The 12218-nt window shown below is 41.1% G+C and overlaps 1 protein-coding gene across 1 annotated transcript in view; it reads left to right on the forward strand.

Annotated features, from left to right (window-relative positions):
• The window catches only part of SND1 (staphylococcal nuclease and tudor domain containing 1), a 423230-nt gene that overhangs the window by 235038 nt on the left and 175974 nt on the right, over positions 1 to 12218 (forward strand). Inside the window, exon 14 of the mRNA XM_069462550.1 lies at positions 6795 to 6867. Within this exon, the coding sequence (XP_069318651.1) occupies positions 6795 to 6867 (73 nt within the window). The remainder of the gene's footprint in view (positions 1 to 6794; positions 6868 to 12218) is intronic.

Genomic DNA, 12218 nt, shown 5'->3' on the forward strand with positions numbered 1-12218 from the left:
CTAGTGGTGATTGGGGTGACAGATAAATATTGCAAATAATTGCAAAAGTGGAGACATACATGGGTAGCTGGGATGCAGAGGAAAAGGAGCACCTAAATCGAAAGGTTATCCACAAATAAGAGTCCACGAGGCAAAGCATAATCTGTTTGGTTTGCCTTAGCAAAGGGAAATAGAAAACAAATACTACTTCTTTGCCCCATGACATAGCAGTTGCACTTCTGTGAATTTATCCTAAGGAGGCAATTAGCAAGGTGCTCATCAGTTTGTTTAAAAGTTATTCCTCATGGCATTATTTATAATAGTAGAAGCATCATATTCACATAAATACCTCATAGTAGAGGATTGATTAAATTTTGAAACATGCATCTATATGTGATGGATTTACTGTGCAGCTATTTAAAATGATGTAAAGAAATTAATGACATAGAGAAGTATTCATTTAGCTATTGTTTCTGGTAAAAGAAAAAAGAGCCTGCCAAACTTTTTCCTCCATGGTACAATTCTTTAAACATATAAGTGGATATGTGTGTGTAAGCACTCTGTTAAGGGTGCTTTTGTCTTGGAATAGGATTATGAATCATTGTTTTCCTCAATTTTTGATCCTAATCTGGGACAGTAGAGTTTGCTTATCTTTTGCAACTGTGTTCCCTCATCTCTAGCATTGGGTTGGTTGTTCCCTGCCATGGAGCTCAGGATCCCCTCCGCTGCGCATCTATTGTCATACTGGCACAATAGCATGTGTCTTCATTGCTCTCTTACATTAGTTTTAGACAAGATGATGCCCTAGAGTTCTTTGTTATTTGCTTCACTGCCTCATAATACCTACTGACTCGCTAGGCTGCCCACCTCCTCTTGACCATAGGACTCAATTTCCTCATTTCCAGTCTATGCACTCTCCATATTTTCTGTCTTATCAGTAATTCTCATTTTCGTTGGAATTGCAGCTGCATAACCCTACCTCTCCCATCTACCATTCTGCACCTGCTCCTGCTCTGTGTCTTATTTTCTGATTGACAGGACCCTGTGGCTCCCTCCAGCTGCCAAGGAACCAGTGGGAAAAAGGCTGAAGAAATTGTTCATTGCTGCCTTGTTTCATTGATACCTGTATTTGATTCATGCTAAAACACCATGCTCATTAACAGGACCTGAAACACAATGAGAAGTACTTCAGAAGATTAGCAAGTTTTTCAGTCTTTGTTCTTTTTAACCTTTTATGTTGGAATTATTTTTTTCTTTCTTTCTGAGTCATTTCTCCTTTATTGTCTAGTAGGAATTCCTTACATTCCTGCCACAAGGGTTCTGTTTTATTGTTTATGTGGCCAGAATTTTGCTCCCACTCACCGCCACTCAGATGCGTCCCCATCTCCTCCTGTTCCAGTGGACTTGATGTGAGATGTGATGCTTTTGTTCTGGATACTCCTGTTTCTGCTCAGAGGCCAGAGTTTAACCTCTCTTCTGCCCTGGAGCACAGGTTATGAAACTGTGGATCCAGGAGGGCCAGCAGACCTCATTCTTTTGCCCTACAGTTGCTTTGGCATTGTCCATGTCTCCAATTTGAAATATTTTCATTGTTCGGCATTAGTCAGTCAGTTACCAGGCATTTGTTCAACTTTTTCTTTTTCTTTTTTTTTTTTTTTTTAAAGATGAGGTCTCGCTATGTTGTCCAGGCTGGTCTCAAACTCCTGTCCACCTCCTGCCTTGGCATCCTGTCGTGCTAGGATTAGAGGTCTGAGCCACCACACCCAGCTTATTCAGCTTTACTAGGTACACTTTAACTGAACTAGATGGCCCTGAGTTTATATAATTATGGGATCATAGCTCTGTGGTAAGTACCATAATAAATATTAAGGACAACCCTCAAGGGGCCTCTAGTCTAGCTATAGAAATAAAGATTAACACATTAAGCAAATTTAAAGTCATATGTTCTAGTTTATAATTATATACTGAACTAAATGATCATACTTTCACATATATAATTTTATTACCAATTCAAAGGAGTTTACCTAGGACCCCATATTAAGAATTTCTGTTATGATAGCTATTGTATGATTATAGTGAGGTTGTGGCTACAGATACAGATGTGATAACTCTTTTCATTGTGTTCACCTAGAAGGACAGGTAGGGTCAAGGAGAAGCAAAAGCCCTGTGGACACACATAATCAGTAACTTGCATGGAGGGGCCATGGAGAGAATGGGCCTAATTGGATTCAAGGGAGTAATGTGGAAATCATGTGAATACATACACTGGGGCCAAGCATAGAATTTCCATTTGATTTCACAAGCTTGTGGTCTTTGTGTATAAGTAGGGGAGTGAGTTGACAAAGTAGATTTTTATTCAGAAGTTATCTGGCATTCTTGTGCAATGTTGAACCAAAGTGGTGTGCAGTATCAAAGGGGATTGATTGAATTTAGTTAAAATGTTCCTGATATTATCTTGAAATAAATTGGTGAGGGCCTTGACCAAGAAGGTTACCAAAGGGCCAAATAAGCACAGTTATGAAGGAAGAAGGTATTGGATGTAGGGATGAAGCAAAAGCAGAATTAAGAGACATCTTGGACCCCAGTTACCAGGAAAGCATTGTGAATGGGAGATTACAAATGAGGGGACACGTTCAGGGGCTCCTGATCTCTCTCAGCTCTGTAGCCTCCTTTGTCCCATCATCTCCCTGCTACCTCTTTGTTACACACCATTTCTGCTTTCTATCGCTTGATTTTCCTTAGATCTCTTTTATGTGAGAAAGTAGTTCTTTTTGTAAAAACTCTGTTGAAAACTTCTGCTCCCTAGGAAAATTCACATATATACTCTGGGGGTGTTTGCAGATATTTCTAGCATCCTAGCTGTAGTTTACTATGTCCCCAGGTTAAGAGTTCCTGATGTGACAACTATTTTGTGACTGTGATAAGGTGGGATCTGACCAAAAATGCTTTGAGTTTCTTTGTAAGCTCACAAAAATATTTGTTCAGAATGATAAGCCGCCATCATTGAACTGGCAGTAAGATCAAGGCCTGAGTGCTGGCACAGGAGGGACTGTGATCTGAGACTTCTGGCTTGGAGAGGGCTGGGCTGGTCTTAAGATTTCCTGGTTGAGCTAGGGACCACAAAATCTAAGAGCAAACTCTATTCCTTTGCGTGAAGTGTGCGTGGAGATTCTAATCCTGCTGTGCTGAGGCCGTGGGGGTGCTCTCACTATAACAAGGTCCTCGTCTTTCTTTGCAGAGTTGTAGGTTTTATCTTCTAGAGGGAAGGCAGTCACATCTAATACGTTAGAATTTCAAACTTTGCTGTTTAAAGAAAACAGAGTTTTTTTAGTGATTTGAACGGAGTTCATCTCCCGCACTGTAATACCCTACAGTTCTGTGTCTCCTAGAAAAGCAACCTGGAAGGCTGAGTTTTCATCTCTCTGCCGCCCTGTCATCCCTTGGCATGTATATGGATATGTACTCACTTTTCCTGGCTAGTGATGATTTTTGTCCATTATTGACACTGGTAGTCTTTGCATCTTTGTATTGCTGCATCTTGGAAAAGAAAGCTTCTGAGAGGAGCAGGCTGTGTTCTGCCCCACTGCTTCCTTTCTCCTGGCCAGCCTGAACACCAGCTTGCCTTTGTGAAGAAGCGGCTATTAAGCAGACACAGCAGGAGAAGTTTAGAAGTCAGGAGTTTCATTCCCTGCCTAATGAAAAGGGATGTAGAGCTGTGGTTGTGGCCTGCAGGGACAGGCAGTGTGGGGAGGGAGTCAGTGTTTGCTCTGTGGAGCAGACATCGGTGGAAGCAAGCCTGCTATCTGCCTACCCTCCCATGTCGCAGAGACAGAGCTCCTCAAATCTATCCCAGAGAAACTGGGTTATGTGAGATGCAGAGGAGAGCCCCACTGAGAGATGATGACCAGACAACATACCTTGTTTTCAGCAGAGCCTGGACCTCCACATTTTATTTCCCATATGTACAACTCTTCGTAGTCAGTCATGGCATGTGTCCTCATGGTCCTGGAACACAGATGTACACTCCCTTTGGGGAAGAGCTGTGGTAAGCCTGCCCTCTTGGCTTTTGCTCCTTTCCTCTTTGAGATACATGCCTGGGTTTCTGTCCTGGGCAGTTCTCCCTGATAGTCTCTGAAGGAGAATCTCTTGGTGTGGCATGAGCTTTGCATCAGGCAAGAGGGAAGCCTTCTGCAGATAGCTCATTTGGGGTCATTTCTGCAGCAGTATGGGGACAAGAATCAAAGCAACCTCCGCACAGGGAAGGAGACCCAAGCTGAAATAGGTCAATTTGCTCATTTCCCACAGATCCCTCACACTTAGTGGCCTGGGTCGGGTGTACCACTGCAACTTGGGAGTGCTTCCTCTAGGTGGGCATTATTTGAACTTAGTAGTTAACTGCTTATTTGTTGACGTTCAATGTTGCTTCCCTTCTGTTAACAAAATAAGAACTATTTCTCAGTGTATATATGATGTTACAGTGCTGCTTTCTTGCTGCCTCTTGAATGTACCAGAAATTGATCTAATTTAACAATATCTTAAGTGTAAAAAAATTAAGTCTTTGAAAATTTTTTCAAAATTAATACCTGAATGCAAATAATATCTGATAATAGGTTTTTAGGAACAGGGTAGAACACAAATACCTTTTTTCTTTAATATTAAGATTTAATTTTCAAGATTTGTATTGTTTTAAATGTCAAATATACACTGTTATCCATACTTTCCAGTTTTTGGTGTTATATTTTCCCCCCTTTGGTAGCATGTTCATTCTTGGTTAAGTCCTGGATTTTTGTTTATGGCACAGAGCTACTTTGCGGTGAGAGAAAGAAGAATTGTAGTTTACTACCTCACTGCTTTTGCCTAGAGGACCTTTGCTTTCTAACTTGCTGCTCAGACCCTGTTCTTTTTCCCTCATAGTGTATGAGATGTTCTCTAGCCCTCAGGAAAAGCCAGGAATTCAGCAGTGCTCTAACGTGAACCTGTTTATAGAACCTGCAGATCTATTTATTTTGGTTGTCCTTGTTAGCAGATAGGGCTGTAGGCATTTAGTGCCCCGTAGGACCTATAGAAAGTTTTGCAGGCCTGGCTTAAGGGAGGTAAGGCACAGTCAGGGTCGCAGGGAGCTCGCCTTGCCTCACAGAGGCTTCCGTCTTAAGGCTGCTTCTTCCAGTTTACAGTAGCAAAAGTGAGAGACCCTGTTGGTGGCAGATGAGGTTATCGAAATAGGACGCAGACAAGACATAAGCAGGGCTTTGGGAATTGGAAGAGTTGTATCGTTAGTTGGCTTCTAGCCTTTGGTTTCCCATATAAACCATCTTTTAGTCCTCTACTGTTAGCTTGCAAATCCCAAGTGACAAGGGGCAAACCTTGAGAATCAGCCCTGGTCAGTGACCATTGACAGGATCCCTGAATGATAAATCACTAGACTCAATTGCAAAGGGAAATATTCTGACCCATTTGCAATTTCTAAAGCTGAAGCCCTTGATTCATATTCAGGAGGAACCACAGGATTCACAGAACTTGGAAATGCTTTATTTGAGTTAGCTTTCACATCAGAGTGAATGAGAGAGTGTGTGGTTTGTTTGTTTCTTCCTTGTTAATTTTGTGCTTACCTCATCATGGAGTAGAAACTAGATAGTAAGGAAAGCTTTTGTTATTTCTGAACCAAAAGCGTTTCGAATCAGCTGGGTGAGAGATCCCCTGGGATGGAGGAAGGGGCTCAGGTGGATGATAAAAACCCAAGTAGGTAAGAAATATGCCTGTTCTACTTTGCACTGAGCAACACCCACGCCATTTGGTTTATGTGGGTTTGGTTTAAAAAGTGATGACCCTGAAGTAACACCCCTGCAGAGTGGTGTGCTCTTCTCCTGGTCCTTGAGTGAGTGCCTGAGTGTGAAGAAGGCAGAAATGTGGCTGCTCGTGTGTCCCACAGACTGACCTTTGCCCTGGTCTGGTCTGGGCAGCTTTCTCTGTATTTCCTCTGGAATTCAAAAACCCTAAAGTCTAGTCCACAGAGTGGAAACACCTTGAATATCTATTTCTCTATCTCAGAACTCAGAAACTCATCCCTACTACAGTCTGCAGGCTGGCAGTATACATAGGAAGGCCTTATCTAATAATGTGGGAACCTAGTGATTTACCAGTCATTTTATCCTGTGGTCCTTCATTGTTACACCAGTGATCATGCCCAGTGATGCCTAGGTTTCTGTCCCTGATACAACCACTGAAAGGATTGGGACATTGGAGTAAACCAACCCATGATCCAGTGTTTGGTGGAGTCCCAGAGTCCTTTGTTAAATCTCTCTTATTACAACCTAAGACTGATTGAAAATGAGGCTTTATGTCAGTTATGTAGCATTTGCTAATTTTTTTTTGCTTACTGTTCAATTACTTTTCTGTACAATATTTCTCCATTCAGTGCAACTTTTTACCTAGAAGGAGCTTCTTTCCATTAGCATTGGAACACTAGCTACATGTTTTGCATTTAAAATGTTTCATGTGATTAAACGCTGAAAGAAACGTTATTACTTCTGTTTCTTAGGAGTGTGCTCTTCAAACTTATTCTTCTTTTGTGCCTGGAACAAAGGCTTTAATTTGGAAACAAATAAGGGAGCCCTCTGATTACCAAGCACACAGTTAGCTGGGTTTAGGAGAAGAGTAGCCTTGTATTTTTCCTTCCAGCAAATCCTCTTGCAAAGACTGGCTACTTAGCATTGTACAGTGTGACTTGTGTAGTCATATATCCCCATTTTCCCACTATTCGCTTTTCAAACATTGCGATTTTTATTTTAATCGGTTTTTCTCTTCTTCCTTTACAGAGCCATTAAGAATGGCAAAGGATTGCATAGCAAGAAAGAAGTGCCTATCCACCGGGTCGCAGATATATCTGGGGTGAGTCATATCTCTGAGTGGAGCTGTGTAGCTCCAAGGCTCCAAGAACATGTCTGTGTATTTCCCGAAGGACGTCAGCTTATGTGTGTTCTCCAGCTCACTGTTTTTCAGACATTGAATGTGAATTTTTCCAGGGCATCCACTTAGGCTTCTGTAGGGATCTGGAAAGGCAGAATTGAAAACCTCATTCTGTTTCTCTACCTGAACTATCTCTATGTTGCTTTTCCTTTTTTTTTTTTTTGGATCCCCAAGTCTATGATTATTTTTATAATTACAATTACTGTATTTTGTGATTAGAAAGTACTTCTTCCCAGTGTTATTAAAATAAAATTACTTTTTTTTTTTTCCACTTCCCAAGACAGAATCAAAATACCTGTTTTTTAAATTCCTGTTTAATTCTCACTGTGAGTGGGAAGTCTTAGTGGTAGAAGGTCTAGTATAGGTTTTAAGACAAATATAAGAATTCATCATGATTTCCTCATGACTTCTTTTTCATCTGCTTGCCTGTAATAAGTGGGAGAGAATGGAAAAATGTGTGAACATCCTTTGCATTAATAGATGTAGATTATATGGAAGAATCGATGACACAAATAAAATTCCCAAAAGGCTGTGTCCATATGACAATTTAGCAATAAGGGCTTTGCTTTACACCTTGCACGTTAGGATCTCTTTTGCCGAACAGATCCCCTTGTTAGTTGAGTGGGTCTATTCATTTATTCCACAAGTGTTTATTGAGTGCCTACTGTATGCCACAATTTGCTCGAGGCCCTGAAAATTTAATAACGAAGAGAACCAATAAAGCCCCACATTCAAGTGGGAAAGGAAGACAATTGCAATGGCAGGTGGTAACAGCTACTGTGAAGAGAAATAAAACTAGCTAAGGGGACAGTGAGTAGTACAAGATTTTGATCAGATGGCCAGCTGTGTTCCTGAGAGACACACCATTCATTTCAACTCCCATAGTCATTAGTGGTTAAGGATCAGGTGTGTGTCAGGGGCAGGGAAGACCACATAGCCCATGGAGGATGAAGGAGGAGGGGCTAGTAAATCTTAGCTTGGACACTCAGGGAATTTGCCTTGGGCACTGAGAAGAAAATATCATGCTAGTATAAACAAAAGGTTCCAGAGCTCAGCCTAGCCCATAGCAGTGATGAATTACAGTGTATTATCTTCCTGTTGTGTGCCCAGGCCTGGCTGAGGCTTTTTCTGTTGTTCTTGGTGATTGCTTATTACAAATGTGTCTGGCCAGCTCACCGTTAGCTAAGTATAGTAGTACTCTGCTCATTTTAAGCAATGGGACTCTGGTGAGCTTTTCTTTCTCTATAGCTAGTTGCTGCATATTACAGGTTAAATAGTGTTTACCTACCACGCATCAGTTGGATGTCAGTTTAGAAGCTGGGGCCTTTGTTTAGTGGATGAGGTACTGTGATAGTCATTCTTTGTGGCTTAGAATTCTGAGAAGCTCAGAAACCTGTAGCTAATGGCCTTTGAGGCACAGGTGACCATGGTGTAGCTGCTAAGGCTCATTTTTAACAGGTGTGTCTCACCCAGTGCAATGTTATTCAGCCTATTTTCTCTGTGGCTTACCTGGCTGAGTTATTCTTTGCATATATATTATTAGCTTTTATATGTGTGTGCTGTGGCATTCTCAACAATACTTTCCTTAATGTTCTTTTGGTAAAGATGTAATCAGAGGGCAATTTTTTGGCTGTTCAGCACCGGGGAAAGTCATAACTACCTGTTTTGGAGAACACAATGAAGGCTTCTCTATGTGAGGGCCAAATATGCCCATGTAAGGGCACACACTCCAGGGCCTTCCAGAAACTGAATTCAACCTTGGGGATATGTGCTCTCTTTTGGCTCGTGCAAGTTCATGTTCTTGCTTCGATTTCCCACTGGCGGTGAGGTGAAGTGACTCTAAAGAGGTTTTTGAGGCTGAAGCGCACCTGCCTCAGGACTGGACAGCACTTCCCAGTGTAGTGTCCAAAAGATCCTTATTGCTTTCTTTGAATCTTGCGCTGCCTTGTACCCTGATGCTTTCTGGTGCTTTCTCATTCCTTTGTTTTTGTTGTTAGTAGTAATAGGACTTGTGAAACTTGTCTTCTTTTTTTTTTTTCCCCACTCCTATTCCACCAACTCCCCTGTAAGCTGTACCTCAGTTTCATACCTATCTGGATATTGGAGAATTGGTTTGCTCTTAAGTTATTTAAAAATAAATGCCAGTTAAATTTCCCTCACTTACCACATAAATAAGAGTGGAAAGCTTGAACAAGTGGAAGACTGAAAGTGAAAAAGCTATTCAATTTAAATAGATGTCATATATGACCTTGTCTGTTTGAATCATAAATTATCCACTTAAGATTACAATTTTTTGTGCCCTCTGTAATACAGGAGTTTTGTCTTTTCCCCCCTTCTAACCCTCCCTTCTTTTCCATCAAGTTTGTGTGTATGTTTGGGTGCCCTTGTCCCATTTAAGTGAGATGTATGGGTTTTCTGCTTTCCAAAGCATGCTGGCCACTTTGCTGTCTGAGAGACAGGTAGACATGTGGGATCGGACAGGCAAACAGCTTACAGCCTGCTGAAGAATAAACACCTGGAAGGCAGTGTAGTATACACATATGTAATATTTTCATAAAGCTTCTTAATCTTTTTTAATCTTTAACTGTGTTCCCCACTGCCCCAGATTGATCCCCCTCTTAGGTGTAGGTCATGGTAAATGGAGGTTTTTGTTGAGCTGACAGGATAGCCAATATGCTGGCAAAATAATCTACTGTGAACTCATACTTGTGAATAATACCTCTCACCATCCTCTTCTCCACCCCCAGTATACATCCTTGGAGATAGAAAAGAAAAAAAAAACAAAACATGGATAACTACACGTTTTTTTTCTCCTAAACACGCTCAAGAAATGTGCTGTATGCAAGAGGTTATATCATTGTTGTAAGGCAAATGACCTATACCTTTGTTGTCATGTTAACTGCCTCTAACTTTAGGAGTTGAGTTTCTACCCATTCTCCATATCTCTTCTCTTGTAAAAGAGACAAAAACTAAAATACTTTTGTATCAGCCTGGCTGAGTCGCTCACGCCTATAATCCTAGCACTCTGGGAGGCCGAGGCAGGAGGATCGCTTGAGCTCAGGAGTTTGAGACCAGCCTGACTACAGGCGAGAAAAATAGAAAGAAAAATTAGCCGGGCATGGTGGCACTCACCTGTAGTTCCAGCTACTCGGGAGGCTGAGGCAGGAGGATCACTTGAGCCCAGGAGTTTGAGGTTGCTGTGAGCTATGATAATGCCACTGCACTGTACCTTGGATGAATGAGTGAAACTCTGTCTCCAAAAAAAGAAAAAAAAATGTTTTTGTATGGAGATTTAGCAAGTGTAAGACCTGCTTGGCTGACTGCATATGGTGGGAAGTAAGTAACCCAAGTTTAGGAGTGAAAGGTTGATGGCCTGCCTTGGCAAGTGAGACACCTGCCTCTGCAGTAGCCAAAACTGGCAAGGCTTTTTGTTTGTTTGTTATTACAGATGGCTTTTTATGTTAGTGTCAGCTGAGTGCTGTGTTTTCCATAAGACAGACAGAACATGTGCATGTAACACCAACTGAATGAAAGCCCTGCTTGCCTAGGGCTTTGATAAAACTTGGCCCATCTGCATCTTTTGCACCTATTTTCAGGAAAATCACTAAGGAAGAAAAGTACTTATTGCCAAACTGGTAACTCAGATCCTGAAGAAGTAACTAGTTCTCCTTTATTTCCAGTTTCTCAAGATATATAGGAAGTGAGCTATTACAAGTACCAGCCAGTGCTGTCGTTTCTATAATAGTCTGGTTTCCTTTCAGGCCAGGATGTTCCTAAGTATATGGAACCAACTAAGAATTTGACCAGCTTGGTACTATAAATAGATCTGATTTGCTTTGAAAGATGGTTCTATGGTGACTGCTTCATTTCATATACCCATTATTTCATATACCCATTATTAGTTGGTTTTGTTTTTCCCTGATTCTGTCTCAACTCCCTCCCTTGCCAGCATAGAAAAAGTTGGAATGTGTGTGTCAGTTTTCTTTATCTTAGATTTCTCAGTTGTTCTTTATCTTAGGTTTATTATTGTTTTTGCTGTAGCCTGCTCTGTAACAAATACGATCTCCTGCAGATACAGAGTGTAAAACAGGCAATAAAATAGGGCTGGTGCATGCCTTACTGTTGTTTTGGTAGCTCAGACAAATCACTTATGGTTCTGAGATTAGAGCAAGCTCCCCACTCCTCAGGTTGCAGCCATCCCTGCCAGTGCTGATTTCCTCCTTTACCCCCACTGCTCTTTCCTCCTCCATTTGTACTTGGGGAGTGCTTGATGGGTGAGAGTGACTATTTGAGTTTTCCTCTCCATCTCTTTCTCTGTGCATTAGGAGTTTTGATGTTTCTTTGTTTGTTTGTTTGTTGACAGCACAAAAAGTAGAGCCTAAGACCAGCATCCACGTCAGTTTTATTCTGAAAGTCTCAGATTGGGGATTATCTTTCTCTGAATATATTCTGCCTTTTCACGTTAGGTAGTCCTGACAACTCACTTGTTAATTTCACTTTTTTATGATATTTACTCTCCTCATCCCTAGGTCTTTTTTTCTCTTAACTGCTGCTGTGCTCTCTTAGACATTTATCATGCTGTGACTTGGTTTCTTGCTCATGTCACATACCAACTTTTTTATAACCTTCTCTCTCCATGACTGATTTTGTTGGAGATGCATAGTATTACTGATAAAAATGTGCCTAAGCCATGGCCTGGAGTGATCCAATGACTACCTCTGGGGGAGTACAAGGGGAGGAGGTCAGACTTTTAGGTCCCTGTTACTCATGACGTGAAGTGAGTCATGAAATGAAGATTTACAGAGTTGACCAGTGGGATTCTAACTAACTTGCACATATAAAGGATAGAACCGTTCCTTTAAAATAGTGACATAAAGCTAGATAGATAGATGAGAAATAGGTATCTAGAGACACATAATCAGACAGGGTAGGATTTTTTTCTAGCCTCTTTTCCTGATTTCTTCCTTCGATGTCTGGTTTTTCGCTTGAATAACACTGTGCTCCTTTCCTTGAACTTTCTGAAGTAGTCCTCCTTTCTGTAAGAGGCTTGGGGACCTTTAAAGGAGTTACCTTTGCTTAGCTACTTATGGACTTGGGGCTTGATGAAGGAATAAGACAAAAATTAATATTCTTTTGGCTAAAAAGAATTAAAAACAGAAAAAAAGTGATTTTTCCCAATAAGTGTGAAGAAGGTAAAAGCCACAAAATCACCCAGGGGCTTTTTCTCTTGTATGTCTCTGGCCCACTTAGTTTAGATTTCCTTCTTACCTTCT

The sequence above is a fragment of the Eulemur rufifrons genome, chromosome 29 (assembly GCF_041146395.1).
Source record: "Eulemur rufifrons isolate Redbay chromosome 29, OSU_ERuf_1, whole genome shotgun sequence".
Classification (NCBI taxonomy): Eukaryota; Metazoa; Chordata; class Mammalia; order Primates; family Lemuridae; genus Eulemur; species Eulemur rufifrons.